At 46.1% G+C, this 21518-nt stretch overlaps 1 protein-coding gene across 1 annotated transcript; it reads left to right on the plus strand.

Annotated features, from left to right (window-relative positions):
• Positions 1-7814: 7814 nt before the first annotated feature.
• LOC143276163 (diamine acetyltransferase 1-like) lies at positions 7815-21444 on the plus strand. The gene is made up of 5 exons (XM_076580585.1): positions 7815-8369; positions 11082-11133; positions 14778-14843; positions 15789-15946; positions 17039-21444. The coding sequence occupies exons 1-5, from the start codon at positions 8304-8306 to the stop codon at positions 17234-17236; spliced, it is 540 nt and encodes a 179-aa protein (XP_076436700.1). The 5' UTR covers positions 7815-8303; the 3' UTR covers positions 17237-21444.
• Positions 21445-21518: the final 74 nt, after the last annotated feature.

The raw sequence follows: 21518 nt of genomic DNA on the forward strand, positions 1-21518 counted from the left end.
AGAAAGGAGATCAGTCTTTGGATCATTTGTTTCAAATGGCGCAGATGGGTGTGAAACATGGTTCCAATAAAATGCCCTATTACGTCATTCGAAATGGTATCTTGAAGCGAAGGTACTTACGTGGTGATGTGGACGAGATTTATCAGATTGTTGTGCCAAAGCCTTTGTGCAAAACTGTATTGTGGCCTGTGACAGTCGGTGACGTGTTGCGCGAGCAGACGGACACTTCCTGTCACAGACCGGAAATGTGATCACTGCAGGCTCGTGCAGGAAGATACAATGCCTGTCAGGTCAGGTCATTAGATCTGCTACTGGTAACCTGTAATCCAGTACAACCTGTTCAGGGTCGGGTTGCCGGTGACTAAACCGGCGCTCCCACCGCTCCCTTCCGGGACTGGTGAGGCGTGTGGCTAGACACCAGTGGAATTAAAAACGAGATCCATAAAAGGGCGTCGGCTCAGGAGAGCCGCCGACGGCCATCTAGCTCCACTGTGCTGTGTGCATGCCACACGCAATTGGCCCCCGGGGTGTGTCTACCCATGCATGCGAAGTCTGGATCCGGCAGAATCTGCGGAAGAAACCTATCGGTTCAACGGAGAGGAAGGCGGTTACAGCAACGCACTGTGGAGTGCAGAGAGCAAGATGAGACACCGAAAGGATATCTTGGTCATCACTGCATCCATGCTCATTCTCCAGTCGTCTCGACTTAGTCTTGCCACTGGAAATTGGTGGACCCGGACGAGAGAGTGAGGTCGACGTTGCGCAACTCCTCTTCATTTTAAACAAACTCATCGCGCAAGTCATCAGTCATCCTTAATGACCTTTCATCCTTCATCATTTCATCACCCCCAAGTCCTGTGGCGACAGGCGAGCGACGAAACGACAGGTGTGGGTACACTGGCAGTCGCAGCCGCAGACCTGCACACAGGCGGCTCAGGTCATAGGGTCGTTCTTCGTCGACAGGAGCAGCGACGGAGCTCGGCAGCCGTCTGAGCGTTTGGGCAGCCCTCTTTAGGAATGCACTGCTCACCTCCCTGGCATGAGGAAGGGGCTAGAAAAGGTGCCCTAAAAATTGCCTGCTCCATATCACCCTGGCCAGCATACCGCGGCTGGCGGGACCCTACATCAGCGGTCGAAACAAAGAGAAAGAAAAGAAAAAAACGAGGATCGTTCCTCTCACCATTGGTGCTTGGAACATTAGGACTCTCCTGGACAGAGATGACGCGGACAGACCCCAAAGGAGAACGGCACTAGTTGCATCCAAACTCGCCAGATACAACATCGACATCACAGCCTTGAGTGAGACTCTGCTTGCAGGCGAAGGCGAGCTCTGTGAACGGGGATCTGGTTACACCTTCTTCTGGAGTGGACGAGGAAGCGAAGAGCAGACAAGCTCATCATTCTTGGGGACTTCAATGCTAGAGTTGGCTCTGTCTACATCTCCTGGGATGGAGTGATTGGAAAGCATGGCGTGGGCCACTGCAACCCAAATGGATTGCTTTTGCTTCAGACCTGTGCAGAGCACGAACTGCTGATAACCAACACAGTTTTCTGCCTCCCTACCCGTAACAGGACGTCATGGATGCACCCTCGGTCAAAGCATTGGCATCTCATCGATTATGTCATCGTCAGGAAAAGGGATAGGCAAGATGTACGTGTGACAAAGACCATGTGTGGCGCCGAGTGTTGGACAGACCATCGCCTTGTAGTCTCGAAGCTGAATATTCGAATCCAGCCCAAGAGACGCCCCCAAGGCCAGAAGGCTCCAAAACGGCTCAACATCGCTAAGCTGAAAAACATCACCATCAAACAGTCCTTTGTGGAGTTGCTGGAAGATCGTCTGGAATCCGCCTCTCTGGACAACCAGAATGTGGAGTCTGACTGGAGGACCCTGCGCGAGCTGATCTATAGTACAGCTTCAGAGACCCTGGGACCCATGACCATCATCGTGACCATGACCAGAAAGCACAAAGACTGGTTTGATGAAAACTGTGATGGAAATCAAGCAGCTTCTGGATGAGAAACGCCGTCTGCATCAAGCCTACCTGAGCAACCCAAAGTCCACATCAAAAAAGGATGCGTACAATGCCATCCGCGGGACTGTTCAGCAAAAGTTACGCTAGATGCAGGATAAGTGGCTGAGTGACAAAGCTGATGAGATCCAGGGATATGCTGACAGGCACGATATGAAGTTCTATGATGCCTTAAAAGAAGTCTACGGCCCCACATCCTCAGGATCATCCCCCCCTCCTCAGTGCAGATGGGAATACCTTGATCACCGAGAAGGAGAAAATTCTCGAACGCTGGGCTGAGCACTTCAACAGTGTTTTAAATCGCCCTTCCTCCATAAATGACGAAGCCATAGACCGTCTCCCACAAGTCCCCATCAACGAAGCACTGGACGATCCGCCAACACTTCTTGAGACCCAGAAAGCAATCCGTCCGCTATCCAGTGGCAAAGCACCTGGCTCGGACTCCATACCAGCAGAGGTCTACAAGGATGGAGGCACTGTGCTGACTGAGAAGCTCCATCAGCTGTACTCATGTGGAAAGAAGAGACGATTCCCCAGGATTTCAAAGATGCATCTATCATTCACTTGTACAAGCGAAAGGGGAACCGGCAAGCCTGTGATAACCATCGGGGCATTTCCTTGCTCTCCATCGCAGGCAAGATACTTGCCAGGATCCTACTAAACCGCCTCACAGCACGCCTTGACCAAGGTCATTTGCCTGAGAGCCAATGTGGATTCCGGAAAGAGCGTGGAACCACCGACATGGTGTTTGCTGCAAGGCAGCTGCAAGAGAAATGTCAGGAGCAAAATGCTGTTCTGTTCTCCACCAATGTCAACCTTACTAAGGCCTTCGACACCGTAAGTAGAGAGGGACTGTGGAAGATCATGACCAAGTACGGATGCCCTCGGAAATTTATTTCCTTGGTCAGCTAGTTCCATGAAGGCATGCAGGCTCGAGTCCAGGACAGTGGTGAAACATCTGCTCCTTTTCCTGTCACAAATGGTGTCAAGCAAGGCTGCATCCTGGCTCCAACACTGTTCAGCCTCATGTTCTCTGCAGTGCTTACTGATGCCTTCAGAGATGTCGATGTTGGAATCGGCCTAAAGTACCGAACAGATGGCAAGCTGTTTAACCTCAGAAGGCTTCAAGCAAAAACGAAGGTCATGACAGACATCATCAGAGACTTTTTGTTTGCTGATGATTGTGCCCTCAATGCTGGATCTGAAGCTGACATGCAACTCGAGGTTGACAAATTTGCCACTGCCAGCAGGAACTTCGGCCTTACCATCAGCACGAGGAAAACTGAAGTTCTCCATCAGCCAGCCCCAGGGAAACCCCACGTTGAGCCCAACATCACAGTCAACAGTCAGAGACTCAGTGCGGTGGAGCGGTTCACATACCTTGGCAGCACACTGTCACGAAATGCGACCATTGACGATGAAGTGAACGTCAGGATTGCAAGAGCGAGCACAACTTTTGGTATACTCTATGCAAATGTATGGAACAGAAGAGGCATTGGTGTTGAGACCAAGCTAAAGGTCTACAGAGCAGTAGTTCTCCCCACGCTACTGTACGCCTGCGAAACTTGGACAGTGTACCAACGACATGCCAAGAAGTTGAACCACTTCCACACAACATGCCTCAGGAAGCTACTGAACATCAAGTGGCAAGACAAGACCCCAGACACAGAGGTGCTCGCAAAAGCCACCCTTCCCAGCATCTTCACCATCCTGATGCAGTCCCAGCTTCGCTGGGCTGGACACGTGGCGCGCATGCCAGACCATCGGCTGCCCAAAAGGCTCTTCTATGGCGAGCTGCAACAAGGGAAGAGATCACACGGAGGTCAGAAGAAGCACTTCAGAGATACTCTGAAAGTCTCTCTGAAAGTGTTTGATATCAACCCTGACTCCTGGGAGGAATCTGCAGTGGACCGTGACAAATGGCGTGCTGCTGTGCACAAAGGCGCCAAGTTGTGCGAGGCCAACAGGACTGCTGCAGCTGTTCAGAAGAGGCAGGCCAGAAAGTCACGGGCAAACAAGCTCCCTGACAATGGTATGCCTGTCTTTGTCTGCCCCAACTGTCAGCGAACATTTCGTGCGCAGATTGGACTATTCAGCCATCTGCGCATTCACAGATAGATTCATGAGCAACGATGGTCATCGATCTCGATGGACACACACCACAATGCCTGTTGTTCGGGACATCCAAACGCCTGCACACTTGTTTACCCTCTTTGCACGTGGTGTGACAGTAAAGTTGTGAAAGCAGATTGTTTATTAGTTGTAAAACTTGACAGTCTACCAGTTGTGAAACACTTGCACACTTGTTTACCTTTTTTTGCACGTGGTGAAACAGTAAACAAGTTGTGAAACTTGATAGTCTACAAGTTGTGAAACTTGACAGTATACAAGTTGTGAAACTTGCATTTCTGTTTCAACTGTTAAAAAATTCAGGTACTATAACTGTACCAACTCTCTCTGCTCCCTCCCTCTCTCTCTCTCTCTTTATCTGTGTGTGTGTGTGTGTGTGTGTGTGTGTGTGTGTGTGTGTGTGTGTGTGTGTGTGTGTGTGTGTGTGTCTGAGCACCTCTTTACTGGTAAACGTCATGGAGACGCTGGTCTCACAGCAGCTGTCTAAATGTTCATTGGTGGTGGTTTTTATTTTCTTCCCCACATGCTGAAAGACTGCCAGGCTGTTGGCAGCCTCTGTTCTCATCCACGCTGCTGCACCTGTGGCTACTCTGTGGTGTGTATTGACGGTCCATTACAGCACTCAGCTCTGTGGTGTGTATTGACGGTCCATTATAGCACTCAGCTCTGTGGTGTGGACTGACGGTCCATTATAGCACTCAGCTCTGTGGTGTGTATTGACGGTCCATTACAGCACTCAGCTCTGTGGTGTGTATTGACGGTCCATTACAGCACTCAGCTCTGTGGTGTGTATTGACGGTCCATTATAGCACTCAGCTCTGTGGTGTGTATTGACGGTCCATTATAGCACTCAGCTCTGTGGTGTGTATTGACGGTCCATTATAGCACTCAGCTCTGTGGTGTGGACTGACGGTCCATTATAGCACTCAGCTCTGTGGTGTGTATTGACGGTCCATTATAGCACTCAGCTCTGTGTGTATTGACGGTCCATTATAGCACTCAGCTCTGTGGTGTGTATTGACGGTCCATTATAGCACTCAGCTCTGTGGTGTGTATTGACGGTCCATTATAGCACTCAGCTCTGTGGTGTGTATTGACGGTCCATTATAGCACTCAGCTCTGTGGTGTGTATTGACGGTCCATTATAGCACTCAGCTCTGTGGTGTGTATTGACGGTCCATTACAGCACTCAGCTCTGTGTTGTATATTGACGGTCCATTATAGCACTCAGCTCTGTGGTGTGTATTGACGGTCCATTATAGCACTCAGCTCTGTGGTGTGTATTGACGGTCCATTACAGCACTCAGCTCTGTGGTGTGTATTGACGGTCCATTATAGCACTCAGCTCTGTGGTGTGGATTGACGGTCCATTAAAGCACTCAGCTCTGTGGTGTGTATTGACGGTCCATTAAAGCACTCAGCTCTGTGGTGTGTATTGACGGTCCATTACAGCACTCAGCTCTGTGGTGTGTATTGACGGTCCATTAAAGCATTCAGTTGGTGTGGATTGACGGTCCATTAAAGCATTCAGTTGGTGTGTGGATTGACGGTCCATTAAAGCATTCAGTTGGTGTGTGGATTGACGGTCCATTAAAGCACTCAGTTGGTGTGTATTGACGGTCCATTAAAGCACTCAGCTCTGTGGTGTGTATTGACGGTCCATTAAAGCATTCAGTTGGTGTGGATTGACGGTCCATTAAAGCATTCAGTTGGTGTGTATTGACGGTCCATTAAAGCACTCAGCTCTGTGGTGTGGACTAACGGTCCATTATAGCACTCAGCTCTGTGGTGTGTATTGACGGTCCATTAAAGCACTCAGCTCTGTGGTGTGGACTGACGGTGCATTATAGCACTCAGCTCTGTGGTGTGGATTGACGGTCCATTAAAGCACTCAGCTCTGTGGTGTGTATTGACGGTCCATTATAGCACTCAGCTCTGTGGTGTGTATTGACGGTCCATTAAAGCACTCAGCTCTGTGGTGTGGATTGACGGTCCATTAAAGCACTCAGCCCTGTGGTGTGGCTTGACGGTCCATTAAAGCATTCAGGGTGTGTGGCTTGACGGTCCATTAAAGCATTCACGGTGTGTAGATTGACGGTCCATTAAAACATTCAGTGGGTGTGTGGATTGATGGTCCATTAAAGCATTCAGTTGGTGTGTGGATTGACGGTCCATTAAAACATTCAGGATGTGTGGATTGACGGTCCATTAAAGCATTCAGGGTGTGTGGATTGACGGTCCATTAAAGCACTCAGCTCTGTGGTGTGGATTGACGGTCCATTAAAGCACTCAGCTCTGTGGTGTGGATTGACGGTCCATTAAAGCATTCAGTTGGTGTGGATTGACGGTCCATTAAAGCACTCAGCCCTGTGGTGTGGCTTGACGGTCCATTAAAGCATTCAGGGTGTGTGGCTTGACGGTCCATTAAAGCATTCAGGGTGTGTGGATTGACGGTCCATTAAAACATTCAGTGGGTGTGTGGATTGATGGTCCATTAAAGCATTCAGTTGGTGTGTGGATTGACGGTCCATTAAAGCATTCAGGGTGTGTGGTTTGACGGTCCATTAAAGCATTCAGTTGGTGTGTGGATTGACGGTCCATTAAAACATTCAGGATGTGTGGATTGACGGTCCATTAAAGCATTCAGGGTGTGTGGATTGACGGTCCATTAAAGCATTCAGGGTGTGTGTGGATTGACGGTCCATTAAAGCATTCAGGGTGTGTGGCTTGACGGTCCATTAAAGGATTCAGGGTGTGCGTGGATTGACGGTCCATTAAAACATTCAGTTGGTGTGTGGCTTGACGGTCCATTAAAGCATTCAGGGTGTGTGTATTGATGGTCCATTAAAACATTCACGGTGTGTGGATTGACGGTCCATTAAAGCATTCACGGTGTGTGGCTTGATGGTCCATTAAAGCATTCAGGGTGTGGATTGACGGTCCATTAAAACATTCAGTTGGTGTGTGGATTGACGGTCCATTAAAGCACTCAGGGTGTGTGGATTTATGGTCCATTAAAACATTCAGTTGGTGTGTGGATTGACGGTCCATTAACTCACTCGGGACGACAAGTTTTCTCCCTTGCTTTTCCCCACAGACGGCCCATTTGTAAGGGTTAGGAAAAAAATTACAAAAAATACAAAGTACTGTGTAAGAAAATGAAACTTTCAGAACTGGTTTATTACGTGTTGAGCTATTACATGTAAAAAAAAAATCAAATTTCTCATCTTAATTTTACAGTTTTGCCATATGTAGAAAATACTGCCAATTTTTCACCCCGAATCACCATACCCATGCTCGCTTTCTGCATTAAATTCGCTTTCTTCTTCGTCATCATCCACCTCTTCAATGTCCGACCCTTCAGTTTGTAGCATTTCAAGTACTTCGGCAACCCTAAAACATTGCCGTCACTGCCTTGTTTGCTTCACAACATTCCGAGAAGAGGCTTCTTTGCTAACAGGCTGGCACGCGAGCAGACGACCGGTCAGTGACTTTGTCAGCGTGTGTGCGAGACAGGCCACACATCCCATATTTAACCAATCATACTGTTCGATTGTGGAGTGACCCAGAATAGCGCACTCTGCTTGGCTAATCACAAAATCACGTGTACAGCGCATGATGGAATTTTACTTTCGGAGAATGCTATTCCATTCCTTCGTCCGAAACCGAATACGTTTTGTGGAGCATTCCTTCGTCCGGAAAGAGTTAAAGCATTCAGGGTGTGTGGATTGACGGTCCATTAAAGCATTCAGGGTGTGTATTGACGGTCCATTAAAGCACTCAGCCTTGTGGTGTGTATTGACGGTCCATTAAAGCATTCAGGATGTGTGGATTGACGGTCCATTAAAGCATTCAGGGTGTGTGGATTGACGGTCCATTAAAGCACTCAACTCTTGGAAGGCAGTTGCAGACTGCATGGTGTGCGCGTTGTTGGGAAATTCCCCAGCAGGCCAACAGAACTGAGAGAGAGGGTAGGGGGTGAAGCAGGCTGACACACCGAGCAAGTTGTACGTTGAAGGAGCAGTCATCTGAACTGATCAGTCGAACCGTGCAGGTTGTAGGCCGTAGCTTTAGCACTCAGCTCTGTGGTGTGGATTGACGGTAAAAAGACAACTTGAACATTCACGTCAGCCAATCAACATGACGTCGTTCAACATTCGTGACGCCACTCACCTGGACTGTGAGGACATCTTGCGGATGATTAAGGTCAGTAAGTAGATGTGAATAATGATAACAATGATGATGATAACAGTGATGATTATAATGATGATAACAACAACTACAATAATAATAAAGAACTTGATGTGCATTTATATTGTAGGTTGCAGCTCTAAATGCCTTTAACAATACATCTGACAGGAATAAAGTTCAGGAGAATCAGTGAAAAACAATAAAGATATAAATTGGGCAAAAAGAAGTTTCACTAATTCAGCACTGCGCAACAGGGTAGTCACTTTATTTTAAAGTCATTTAACGGCCATGCCATTCTTGCGTTATGTTCTTCAGTTCTGTATCGCGTAAACAGGTAGCTTATTAAGAGGAGGCAGGTTATATATGTAAGAATGTATGTTCAGTATTTTTTTCAACTATCACAGTATTGTGTTTAATGCTGCAGATTATTTTATAGTCGGGAAGTCCTGTGCAGTCCACTGCACTCTAAACAACAGTGTCCTTGTCAACACACCTCTCACTTCTCGCACACACACACAAACACACACACATACACACACACACACAACACACACACACACATACACATACACACGCACACACACACACGCATACACACACGCATACACACACACACACACACACACATGCGCGCGCACGCACGCACGCATGCACGCACGCACACACACGCACAAAAACACTCTGCAATGTTCGGATGAGTGTTAAAATACGTAAGTACATGTGCACTGATTCCACAATCAGCATCTATAAACACTTGTAAACTTGATGAATAATAGTACGGAAGTCATGGCAGAGTCATGACAAAGTCTAAAGTCATTGTCGAGTCAAAAGTCGTAACACCAACCTTAAAAAAAGAAAGAAAAGAAATTATAAAAGAAGAGGATGAGATCAAAATGATGACGATAATGATGATGACAATATGTATATCGCAGGAACTGATTGTAGAGGAGAAATGACAATGATATAGTAGTGATGATGATGATAACAATGATGATGGTAATGCCGTTGATGACAATGATGATGGTAGTGACGATGATGATACTGATGATGGTAGTGATGATGATAATACTGGTGATGATAGTGACGATGATGATAACAATGATGGTAGTGATGATGATAACAATGATGATGGTAATGCCGTTGATGATGACAGTGACGATGATGAAAACGATGATGATGGTCGTAATGATGATAACAATGATGATGGTAGTGACGATGATGATAACAATAACAATGATGATGGTAGTGATGATGATAACGATGATGATGGTAGTGATGATGATAATGACAATGATGGTAGTGACGATGATAACAATGATGATGGTAGTGACGATGATAACAATGATGGTAGTGATGATGATAACAACAGTGATGATAGTAGTGATGATAACAATGATGGTGGTGACGATGATAACAATGATGATGGTGGTGACGATGATGATAACAATGATGGTGGTGACGATGACGATGCACAATGATGATGGTGGTGACGATGATGATAACAATGATGGTGGTGACGATGACGATGCACAATGGTGATGGTGGTGACGATGATGATAACAATGATGGTGGTGATGATGCACAATGGTGATGGTGGTGATGATGACGATGCACAATGATGATGGTGGTGACGATAACAATGATGATGGTGGTGACGATAACAATGATGGTGGTGACGATAACAATGATGGTGGTGACGATGATGATAACAATGATGATGGTGGTGACGATGATGATAACAATGATGGTGGTGACGATGCACAATGGTGATGGTGGTGACGATGATGATAACAATGATGGTGGTGACGATGATGATAACAATGATGGTGGTGATGATGCACAATGATGATGGTGGTGACGATGATGATAACAATGATGGTGGTGACGATGCACAATGGTGATGGTGGTGACGATGATGATAACAATGATGGTGGTGATGATGCACAATGGTGATGGTGGTGATGATGACGATGCACAATGATGATGGTGGTGACGATAACAATGATGGTGGTGACGATGCACAATGGTGATGGTGGTGACGATGATAACAATGATGATGGTGGTGACGATGATAACAATGATGATGGTGGTGACGACGATAACAATGATGATGGTGGTGGTGACGATAACAATTATGATGGTGGTGACGATGCACAATGATGATGGTGGTGACGATGATAAAAATGATGATGGTGGTGACAATGATGATAACAATGATGGTGGTGATGATGCACAATGATGATGGTGGTGACGATGATAATGATGATGGTGGTGACGATGATGATAACAATGATGATGGTGGTGTGACGATGATAACAATGATGGTGGTGACGATGACGATGCACAATGATGATGGTGGTGACGATGATGATAACAATGATGGTGGTGGTGACGATGACGATGCACAATGATGATGGTGGTGACGATGATAACAATGATGGTGGTGACGATGCACAATGATGATGGTGGTGACGATGACGATAACAATGATGATGGTGGTGAAGATGATGATAACAATGATGATGGTGGTGACGATGATAACAATGATGATGGTGGTGACAGTTATGATAACAATGATGGTGGTGACGATGCACAATGATGATGGTGGTGACGGTGATAACAATGATGGTAGTGACGATGATGATAACAATGATGATGGTAGTGACGATGATGATAACAATGATGATGGTGGTGACGATGACGATGCAGATGACACGTGTGTTGCAGGAACTGGCGGTGTACTCCAAAATGGCTGACCAAGTGACGATAACAGCCAACGGTAATCATGGCATTTGTCCTATCGTACAGTATCACACTCACAGGCATTTACACACACACACACACACACACACACACACACACACACACACGCTCATGCACGTGCACACTCATGCACAAACATACACACTCGCACGCACAGTCACACACACACACACACACACACACACACGCGCGTGCTCAAATACGCACGCACGCACGTACGCACGCGTGCACACACGCACACACGCACACACACACACATGCACACACACACGCACACACACACACACACATGCACACACACATATGCACACTCAGGCACACATCCACACGTCCAATTTCACAGTAACACACGTTCAGATTCTTGTGACTAAAAAAAAAGAAGAAAAAAGAAAAGACAATAACAATACACGAACAGCAACTTTTCTGTGTGGAACCTATCTCTGTATGTGTCTGTCTGTCTGTATCTATCTTTCCGTGTTTGTCTGTGTGTCTCTATCTTTCTGTGAGTGTCTGTCTGTCTGTCTCTCAGCATCTCTCTTTCTGTCTCTGTTTGTCTGTCTTTCTGGGCTTTTTGGGTTCTGTGTGTGTGTGTGTGTGTGTTCCTCTTCACGTTATAGTGTCACAAGTGTGTTGTCACAACAGTGACCCATCTGACTGACACGCAGCAGGAACCAGCCTTTCAACTTCATGAACAGAGCTGAATCTTAACACGTCACAATCACCCCCACTCCCCATTGCCTTTCACAACACGCTATCTGGACACAAACTGTTCTTAACACGTCACAATCACCCCTACCCCCCATTGCCTTTCACAACACGCTATCTGGACACAAACTGTTCTTAACACGTCACAATCACCCCCACCCCCCACACCCCATTCACAACACGCTATCTGGACACAAACTGTTCTTAACAAGTCACAATCACCCCCACCCCCTACCCCCCATTCACAACACGCTATCTGGACACAAACTGTTCTTAACAAGTCACAATCACCCCCACCCCCCACCCCCCATTCACAACACGCTATCTGGACACAAACTGTTCTTAACACGTCACAATCACCCCCACCCCCCACCCCCCATTCACAACACGCTATCTGGACACAAACTGTTCTTAACACGTCACAATCACCCCCACCCCCCACCCCCCATTCACAACACGCTATCTGGACACAAACTGTTCTTAACACGTCACAATTGATCAGACAGCTCCGTCCACTCTAAAACTGGTCATAACAAAGCAGAGAGAGAGAGAGGGGGGGGGGAGAGGCGAGAGAGACCCATATGACAGAACCATAAGAGTCAGCACACACAAACACACCCACACACCCACACACAGACACCCCCCCCCCTACACACACACACACACACACACACACACACACACACACATCCCAGACAGCCCACTGAAAGACCTGCAGCCTGCCCGGTGAGGGGCCTGTGGCGTAAAACAAATGCTGTCTCCACTGACTGCCGCTTTGCCAGTGACACGCGGACTGCGGAATGGCGCTGTTCAACTGGTGATGAATGCGCGTGCAACAGGCATGACGGTGTGCACGTGCCCGGAACGTGCCTTGCTTCTCGGCTCCTTTCACAGTGGTTGTCTGCACCACTGCTGATGACATCACACTGTGGGACATCATTATGACGATGGTGATTGTTAATATCATCATCATTATGATATTTATGATGACAGCATTGTACAACCACTGGAAGAGGATGATTGTTATTATCATCATTATGAGATATGCATGGATTCAGGCGTGGAATCAGCTGAAATATACGTGGATTCAGGAGTGGAATCAGCTGAGATATATGTGGATTCAGGAGTGGAATCAACTGAGATATACGTGGATTCAGGAGTGGAATCAGCCGCATCAACGGTTTCTGCAGAATATAGTACCCTGACAGTGACTTCCCCTGTACCTGACTTCCCCTGTACCCTGAGAGTGACTTCCCCTGAACAGTGACTTTCCATGGACCCTGACAGTAACTTCCCCTGGACAGTGACTTCCCCTGTACCCTGACAGTGACTTCCCCTGGACAGTGACTTCTCCTGTACCCTGACAGTAACTTCCCCTGTACCCTGACAGTGACTTCCCCTGTACCCTGACAGTGACTTCCCCTGTACCCTGACAGTGACTTCCCCTGGACAGTGACTTCCCCTGTACCCTGACAGTGACTTCCCCTGGACAGTGACTTCCCCTGTACCCTGACAGTGACTTCCCCTGTACCCTGACAGTGACTTCCCCTGGACAGTGACTTCCCCTGTACCCTGACAGTGACTTCCCCTGTACCCTGACAGTGACTTCCCCTGTACCCGGACAGTGACTTCCCCTGTACCCTGACAGTGACTTCCCCTGTACCCTGACAGTGACTTCCCCTGTACCCTCACAGTGACTTCCCCTGTACCCTGACAGTGACTTCCCCTGTACCCTGACAGTGACTTCCCCTGTACCCTGACAGTAACTTCCCCTGTACCCTGACAGTGACTTCCCCTGGACAGTAACTTCCCCTGTACCCTGACAGTAACTTCCCATGGACAGTGACTTTCCCTGTACCCTGTTGTAGATTTGAGAAGAGATGTTTTGATGTCTGTTGATGTCTGTTGTAGATTTGAGAAGAGATGTTTTGATGACTGTTGTCTGTTGTAGATTTGAGAAGAGATGTTTTGATGACTGTTGTCTGTTGTAGATTTGAGAAGAGATGTTTTGATGACTGTTGTCTGTTGTAGATTTGAGAAGAGATGTTTTGATGTCTGTTGATGTCTGTTGTAGATTTGAGAAGAGATGTTTTGATGACTGTTGATGTCTGTTGTAGATTTGAGAAGAGATGTTTTGATGACTGTTGATGTCTGTTGTAGATTTGAGAAGAGATGTTTTGATGTCTGTTGATGTCTGTTGTAGATTTGAGAAGAGATGTTTTGATGACTGTTGTCTGTTGTAGATTTGAGAAGAGATGTTTTGATGACTGTTGTCTGTTGTAGATTTGAGAAGAGATGTTTTGATGACTGTTGATGTCTGTTGTAGATTTGAGAAGAGATGTTTTGATGACTGATATCTGTTGTAGATTTGAGAAGAGATGTTTTGATGACTGTTGTAGATTTGAGAAGAGATGTTTTGATGACTGTTGTAGATTTGAGAAGAGATGTTTTGATGACTGTTGTCTGTTGTAGATTTGAGAAGAGATGTTTTGATGACTGTTGTCTGTTGTAGATTTGAGAAGAGATGTTTTGATGACTGATATCTGTTGTAGATTTGAGAAGAGATGTTTTGATGACTGATATCTGTTGTAGATTTGATAAGAGATATATTGATGTCTGTTGTAGATTTGATAAGAGATATATTGATGTCTGTTACAGATTTGAGAAGAGATGTATTGATGTTTGTTACAGATTTGAGAAGAGATATATTGATGTCTGTTACAGATTTGAGAAGAGATATATTGATGTTTGTTACAGATTTGAGAAGAGATGTATTGATGTTTGTTACAGATTTGAGAAGAGATATATTGATGTTTGTTACAGATTTGAGAAGAGATGTATTGATGTCTGTTGTAGATTCAAGAAGAGATGTATTGATGTTTGTTACAGATTTGAGAAGAGATATATTGATGTCTGTTACAGATTTGAGAAGAGATGTATTGATGTCTGTTACAGATTTGAGAAGAGATGTATTTGGGGAGAACAAGTTTTGTCACGTGGTGGTCGCTGAACTTACAGAAGGTAGGTATAACAACTGTAATAATAATGTTTTTTTTGTGGGGCCTCCATCCACCTCTTTTTTCCCACGTTTTCTTTTTTCTGTTTTTTTTTTCTCTCAATAAACAACAGAATACACTCTTCACTCACACACACCACGACAGATAGCTTTCGTTCATTTATATCTATTGTCTGGCGCAACAATTGCCCCAGGCTGTTTTGCGGCATTTCATCTAGGAAGGTTTGATGACTGTGTACAGTTGTCTGGGTTTATTGTTGCACTAGTGTGTTGCTGCATGCATTCCTGAGTGTAGCAGGTGGTGACTTCTGTCTGGGTTTATTGTTGCTCGTCATGTTACATGTTGCCCTCTATTGTTAAACGTGCGTAGAGCCGCAGGATGTAATACAAATACATAGTCTCTTGTTCTTCTTTATTGATTTTGTGTTTCATCATTATTATCATCATCATTATTATCATCATCCTCATTATCATCATCATCATCATCATTGTATGGGTTTTCTAGAGTGTGTATCACATACATGGACACAGACTATGCAAAGACACACACACACACAGCACGTGTTGTTCAACACGAGTATCATGAAACACACACGTGGAGACTCTCTCTCTCTCTCTCACACACACACACAGAGTTTGGTCAGAATAATCTGATGTAAGCTATATTACATTGATCAACATGATCACCTTTGAGTTGAAACTAACGCACGCATAGCAAAGAAAGCATGAACGCCATGTTGTCTGTCTGTCCTTCACAACGCGACAAAACGACTGAATGTAGATCCAGTGTGGTTTGACATTCCAACAGTGAGCCGACGGCTGATGCCATCTGTATGACGACTGATGTTCTGACATGCAATTGTAACTGTGACAATCGCCTGCCATATCTGGAATAACTGACAGTTTCCAGTGGTCGTGATGTAACCATTGTCACTTGTGTTGTTTGCCAGGAAGTGGTGGAGGACAGCGGCCCCTGGTGGGCTATCTGGTGTACTGCTACACTTACAACCCTTGGTACGGCCGCTCCTGTTTCCTGGAGGATTTCTATGTAATGGAGGAGTGGAGACAGAGAGGCATTGGTTCTGCTCTGTGGGCCACGGTCACACAGGTACACACACCCACACACACACACACACACACACACACACACACACACTGTATTGTTCATAAGGCCATGTAAAGTGGTAAAGTTGTCACCTATTGTATTTTTCATAGGGGACCTGATGAAGTCTCCCGTCGGACCGACGGATGAGTAGGCAGGCAGGCTTATCTGGCGGTGTCTGTCCTCAAATAGGAGAAGAGGCCGATTCTGGATGTGCAGCACTTCCCACAGGTGTTGCAAGGGAAAACGTCTCCAGAAGTTGAGCCCTGCTTCCTTCGCTCACGCTTCTCCTTAATGGCTAAAGTTCTCTTGTTTTCAAACGTCTTTATGCCACTAGAGCACAGCATCTTCCAGCGAGAGCGGTCAAGGGCATCAGTTTCCCAGGAAGCGATGTCTATGTCACAGGCTTTGAGGTTTGTCTTCAAGGTGGAGTGGGTAAAGTTGTCACCTGTTGTATTGTTCATAGGGCCATATGAACTTGGTAAAGTTGTCATCTGATGTATTGGTCATGGGGCCCTGGAAACTTGGTAAAGTTGTCACCTGTTGTATTGTTCATAGGGCCATATGAACTGGGTAAAGTTGTTACCTGTTGAATAGTTCATAGGATAAAGTTGTCGCTTGTTGAATCGTTCATAAGGTAAAGTTGCCACCTGTGTTGTACGATTCATAGGGTAAAGTTGTCACCTGTTGAATCGTTCATAGTATGAAGTTGTCACCTGTTGTATGGTTCATATGGTAAAGTTGTCACCTGTGTTATACGGTTTATAGGGTGAAGTTGTCACCTGTTGTATGGTTCATAGGGTAAAGTTGTCACCTGTGTTGTACGGTTCATGGGGTAAAGTTGTCTCCTGTGTTGTACTGTTCATAAGGTAAAGTTGTCACCTGTGTACGGTACTGTTCATAAGGTAAAGTTGTCACCAGTGTTGTACTGTTTATAGGGTAAAGTTGTCACCTGTTGTATGGTTAATAAGGTAAAGTTGTCACCCGTGTTGTACTGTTCATAAGGTAAAGTTGTCACCTGTTGTACTGTTCATAAGGTAAAGTTGTCACCTGTGTTGTACGGTTCACAGGATAAAGTTATCACCTGTTGTATTGCAGAGGGCTCTGGCCATGCAGTGTCAGTTTGTGAAATGGGAGGTGTTGGACTGGAACCATCGCTCCATCAAGTTCTACAAGGACCGCGGGGCCCGGGACATAACAGGGGAGGAGGGCAGGCTGCTGTTCAAACTGGACAGACCGGACATGGAGAGACTGGTGGAACACACCTTGAGCACTGATACTGCTACCACGCTGTAGTGTGTCTCACACACACACACACACACACACACACAATCAGACGTGACAGTAAACTGACATGACACTGGCAGCATATAACAGTGTGTGTCACAAGGCAGAGTTGTAAAATGCATTCCTCTGTTTCCAGAACAGAAACATGAAATGCTTTATTTTGCATTGTTGGTGATCTACACACATGACATGATGGTATATTGAGCACCCTGCTCATATTTCACGTTGTTGGTGATCTGCACACATGACATGATGGTATATTGAGCACCCTGCTCGTATCTCACGTTGTTGGTGATCTACACACATGACATGATTGTATATTGAGCACCCTGCTCTTATTTCACGATGTTGGTGATCTACACACATGACATGATTGTATATTGAGCACCCTGCTCATATTTCACGATGTTGGTGATCTGGACACATGATGTGATGGTATATTGAGCACCCTGCTCATATTTCACGATGTTGGTGATCTGGACACATGACATGATGGTATATTAAGCACCCTGCTCACATTTCACGATGTTGGTGATCTACACACATGACACGATGGTATATTGAGCACCCCTGTTCATATTCCATGCACAAAATGCAGTTATGTATTTCATGATCTCACAGTGGCGTTTGTGTGTATGGATTTCTTTTCTCTTTTTTTCAGACCCACCTTATCTTCTTGTTTTACTCTTTTTTTCAGATGCTTGATGTAGAAAATATTACTTTAAAAAGCAGTTGCTTCTTATTCAATGTACCATGTAATAACATTTTGACTTAAAATACAATTTTTATTTGATTTGATCAGATTTCACACATACACACCAAAACAATATGACACATGACCTGATTAAACAAGGACCAATAAACATCCTATACGTTTTTCATATAAAAGCATTACACATATTCACTATCACTCACTCATTCCCTCGACCGCTGGGGTCGTTGGGGGGACATAAAGATGTCATAGCTCGCCACGCCGTTCTGTTGGCAGCTGTCGTGAGGAGACCTGGCATCGTCATTTTGGTCCATTCCTTGACGTTGTCGGACCAGCTCTTTCTCTGCCGCCCCTGCCTGCGCCCTCCCTCTACAGTCCCTTGCAGGATAGTTTTGGAGAGTGTATTATGTTGTATGACGTGACCAAACCATGCCATCTTCCGTCGTTTGACAGTCGCCAGCAGTGGTTCTTGGTGACCAGGTTCCGCACATAGTCATTGGTCTTGTGCTCCTTGTAGGAGATGTGTAGTAGTAGTCTCCTCAAGCACTTGGTTTCGAATGCTTGGATTCTTCTTTCTGTTTCTGCCATCAGTGTCCATGTCTCACATCCATATAAGAGGATGGAGACCACCAGTGACTTGTAGAGCAGGAATTTTGTGTGGAATCTGATGTTGCTGTTCCATACCCTGTTCAGTCTGGCCATCGCTGCCGTTGCAGAATTAATCCTATTTCGAATTTCTGCTGTGCAGGTGCCGTCTTTGGACAGGGCTGATATTCACTATATAACATTGTAATTAATGCTTATCGTAATTCTAAAAATGAATATGTTGAAACACACGACTGATTGTTAACACTGAACACGTGTTCCCAGCACCTGTACACTGTCATTTGTTTTCAACACTGAATGTCACAACTCATGACAACCACGTGTTAAGTTCTGTTTTAGTGGGTCCCCTCCCCCTCTTTCTCTCCTCAGCTTGCTTGGCATTTTTGTGTGTGTCGCTCCCGGTTGTACGTTTTTCACGTGCAGTCGTGGAGTCCTGTTTTGTGTTCCTGTCACTGCTGAGCAGAGGTTCAAGTCTCTCTGTTCTGTCAGTGACACTTCTCTGGGCTTTGCGCCCGCGGCTTCCTTGGAGGAAGGTCGTTTCACGTTGGGGCTTTTTGCCCAGTTGGCACCCTCACGTGGGGATTAGCTTTCTTCCGGGTGGCCATGCTTGTGTGTTCTGTCTGCTCCAGCTGAGAGGGAGTGCCCTGCTGGACATGTGTCGTCTGTTACGTGTTTTGTTTCCAGCGTCGGGGTAGTGGTACCGGGTTGGCAGTTTGCAGCATTCCACTTCCCTTTTCCTGTGCCATTCCCCTTCAGCCTGTGTTGGCCGGGCAGCTACAAGCCCCTGCTGCTGATGACTGCTTCTCTTCTCCTCTTGCCCTCTCCTCCTCTTGCCCTCTCCTTCTCTTCTCCTCTTGCCCTCTCCTTCTCTTCTCCTCTTGCCCTCTCCTTCTCTTCTCCTCTTGCCTTCTCCTCCTCATGCCCTCTCCTCCTCTTGCCCTCTCCTCCTCTTGTCTTCTCCTCGGAGTGCTGTCCACGGGATGTTGTTAGCATTGTCACTGTTTCCAGAGTGTTGTTCAGTGTTGTGTGTCACTGTTTCCAGAGTGTTGTTCATGGGATGTTGTGTCACTGTTTCCAGAGTGTTGTTCAGTGTTGTGTGTCACTGTTTCCAGAGTGTTGTTCAGTGTTGTGTGTCACTGTTTCCAGAGTGTTGTTCAGTGTTGTGTGTCACTGTTTCCAGAGTGCTGTCCGTGGGATGTTGTTCAGTGTTGTGTGTCACTGTTTCCAGAGTGTTGTTCAGTGTTGTGTGTCACTGTTTCCAGAGTGCTGTCCGTGGGATGTTGTTCAGTGTTGTGTGTCACTGTTTCCAGAGTGCTGTCCGTGGGATGTTGTTCAGTGTTGTGTGTCACTGTTTCCAGAGTGCTGTCCGTGGGATGATGTTCAGTGTTGTGTGTCACTGTTTACAGAGTGTTGTCCATGGGATGTCGTTCAGTGTTGTCACTGTTTCCAGAGTGCTCTCCATGGAATTTTGTGTTACTGTTCCCCCCCCCCCCCCCCCCCGAGTGCCCTGTCCATGCAATGTTGTTCAGTGTTGTGCGTCAGTTTCCAGTGTTGTCCATGGGATGTTCTTCAATGTTGTCAGTGTTTCCAGAGTGCTGTCCATGGGATGTTGTTCAGTGTTGTGTGTCAGTTTCCAGCGTGTCATTGTGTTGTGTGTCACTGTTTCCAGAGTATTGTCCATTGGATGTTGTTCAGTGTTGTGTGTCACTGTTTCCAGAGTATTGTCCATTGGATGTTGTTCAGTGTTGTGTGTCACTGTTTCCAGAGTGCTGTCCATGGGATGTTGTCCAGTGTTGTGTCACTGTGAGTGCTGTCCATGGGATGTTGTTCAGTGTTTGTCACAGTTTCCAGAGTGCTGCCCCCCCCCCCCCCCCCCGTGCCCTATCCATGCGATGTTGTTCAGTGTTGTGCGTCACTGTTTCCAGCGTTGTCCATGGGATGTTCAATGTCGTCAGGGTTTCCAGAGTGTTGTCCATGGGATGTTCTGTGTTGTGTCACTGTTTCCAGAGTGCACTACCCATGCGATGTTGTGCGTCAGTTTCTAGTGTCCATGGGATGTTCAATGTTGTCAGGGTTTCCAGAGTGTTGTCCATGGGATGTTCTGTGTTGTGTCACTGTTTCCAGAGTGTTGTCACCATTTCCAGAGTGCACTACTCATGCGATGTTGTGCGTCAGTTTCTAGTGTTGTCCATGGGATGTTCAATGTTGTCAGGGTTTCCAGAGTGTTGTCCATGGGATGTTCTGTGTTGTGTCACCATTTCCAGAGTGCACTACCCATGCGATGTTGTGCGTCAGTTTCTAGTGTTGTCCATGGGATGTTCAATGTTGTCAGTGGTTCCAGAGTGCTGTCCATGGGATGTTGTGGGACACCTGGACTTGGAACAAGCCGGTTAATGACTTACAAGCACCGAGGGTCCGTTGACATCACTCAGAAGGATCACTTTGTTTTTTTTTGGAGAAAAAGGACATGGAGAAACTGGTGGCGGACATTCTACCCAGGTTTAGTTTTGGAAGGCATGATAAACCCAGTAATGATTACTCCTGTCAGTGCTTGAAAAATATATAGCAAGGAAAACTCCCCGATTAGCCTTTCTGCTGTATTGGTCCCATCATCTGTATCTGACCATGAGAAAATCTGGCATGTTGTCTTAGGACACTGTAGTGGCACTCATCAACCACTTAGTTTTTTTGTCACCCAAGAAACAGTTACCCATTTTCAGTTTTCCATTAAAGAAAGATAAAAGCTTATCATTTTCACTGTCAACAATTTTGAATTTGCTTCCATTTGTGTGTGCTAAATCAGTTGTTTATGCATGTATCTGTAAAAAGACAAAACCCATCCTGTCCCGAAACTTCCAGAGGGCATGCACATGAACATCTGATTTCAATGGTGGTCTTTTTCCGTTTCTCAACTTGCGCGCACACACAAATGTTTTGGAAGTTCAGTGCAGCAGGTGTGTGTCATCTGAGCAC

Source organism: Babylonia areolata, chromosome 31 (assembly GCF_041734735.1).
Source record: "Babylonia areolata isolate BAREFJ2019XMU chromosome 31, ASM4173473v1, whole genome shotgun sequence".
Classification (NCBI taxonomy): Eukaryota; Metazoa; Mollusca; class Gastropoda; order Neogastropoda; family Buccinidae; genus Babylonia; species Babylonia areolata.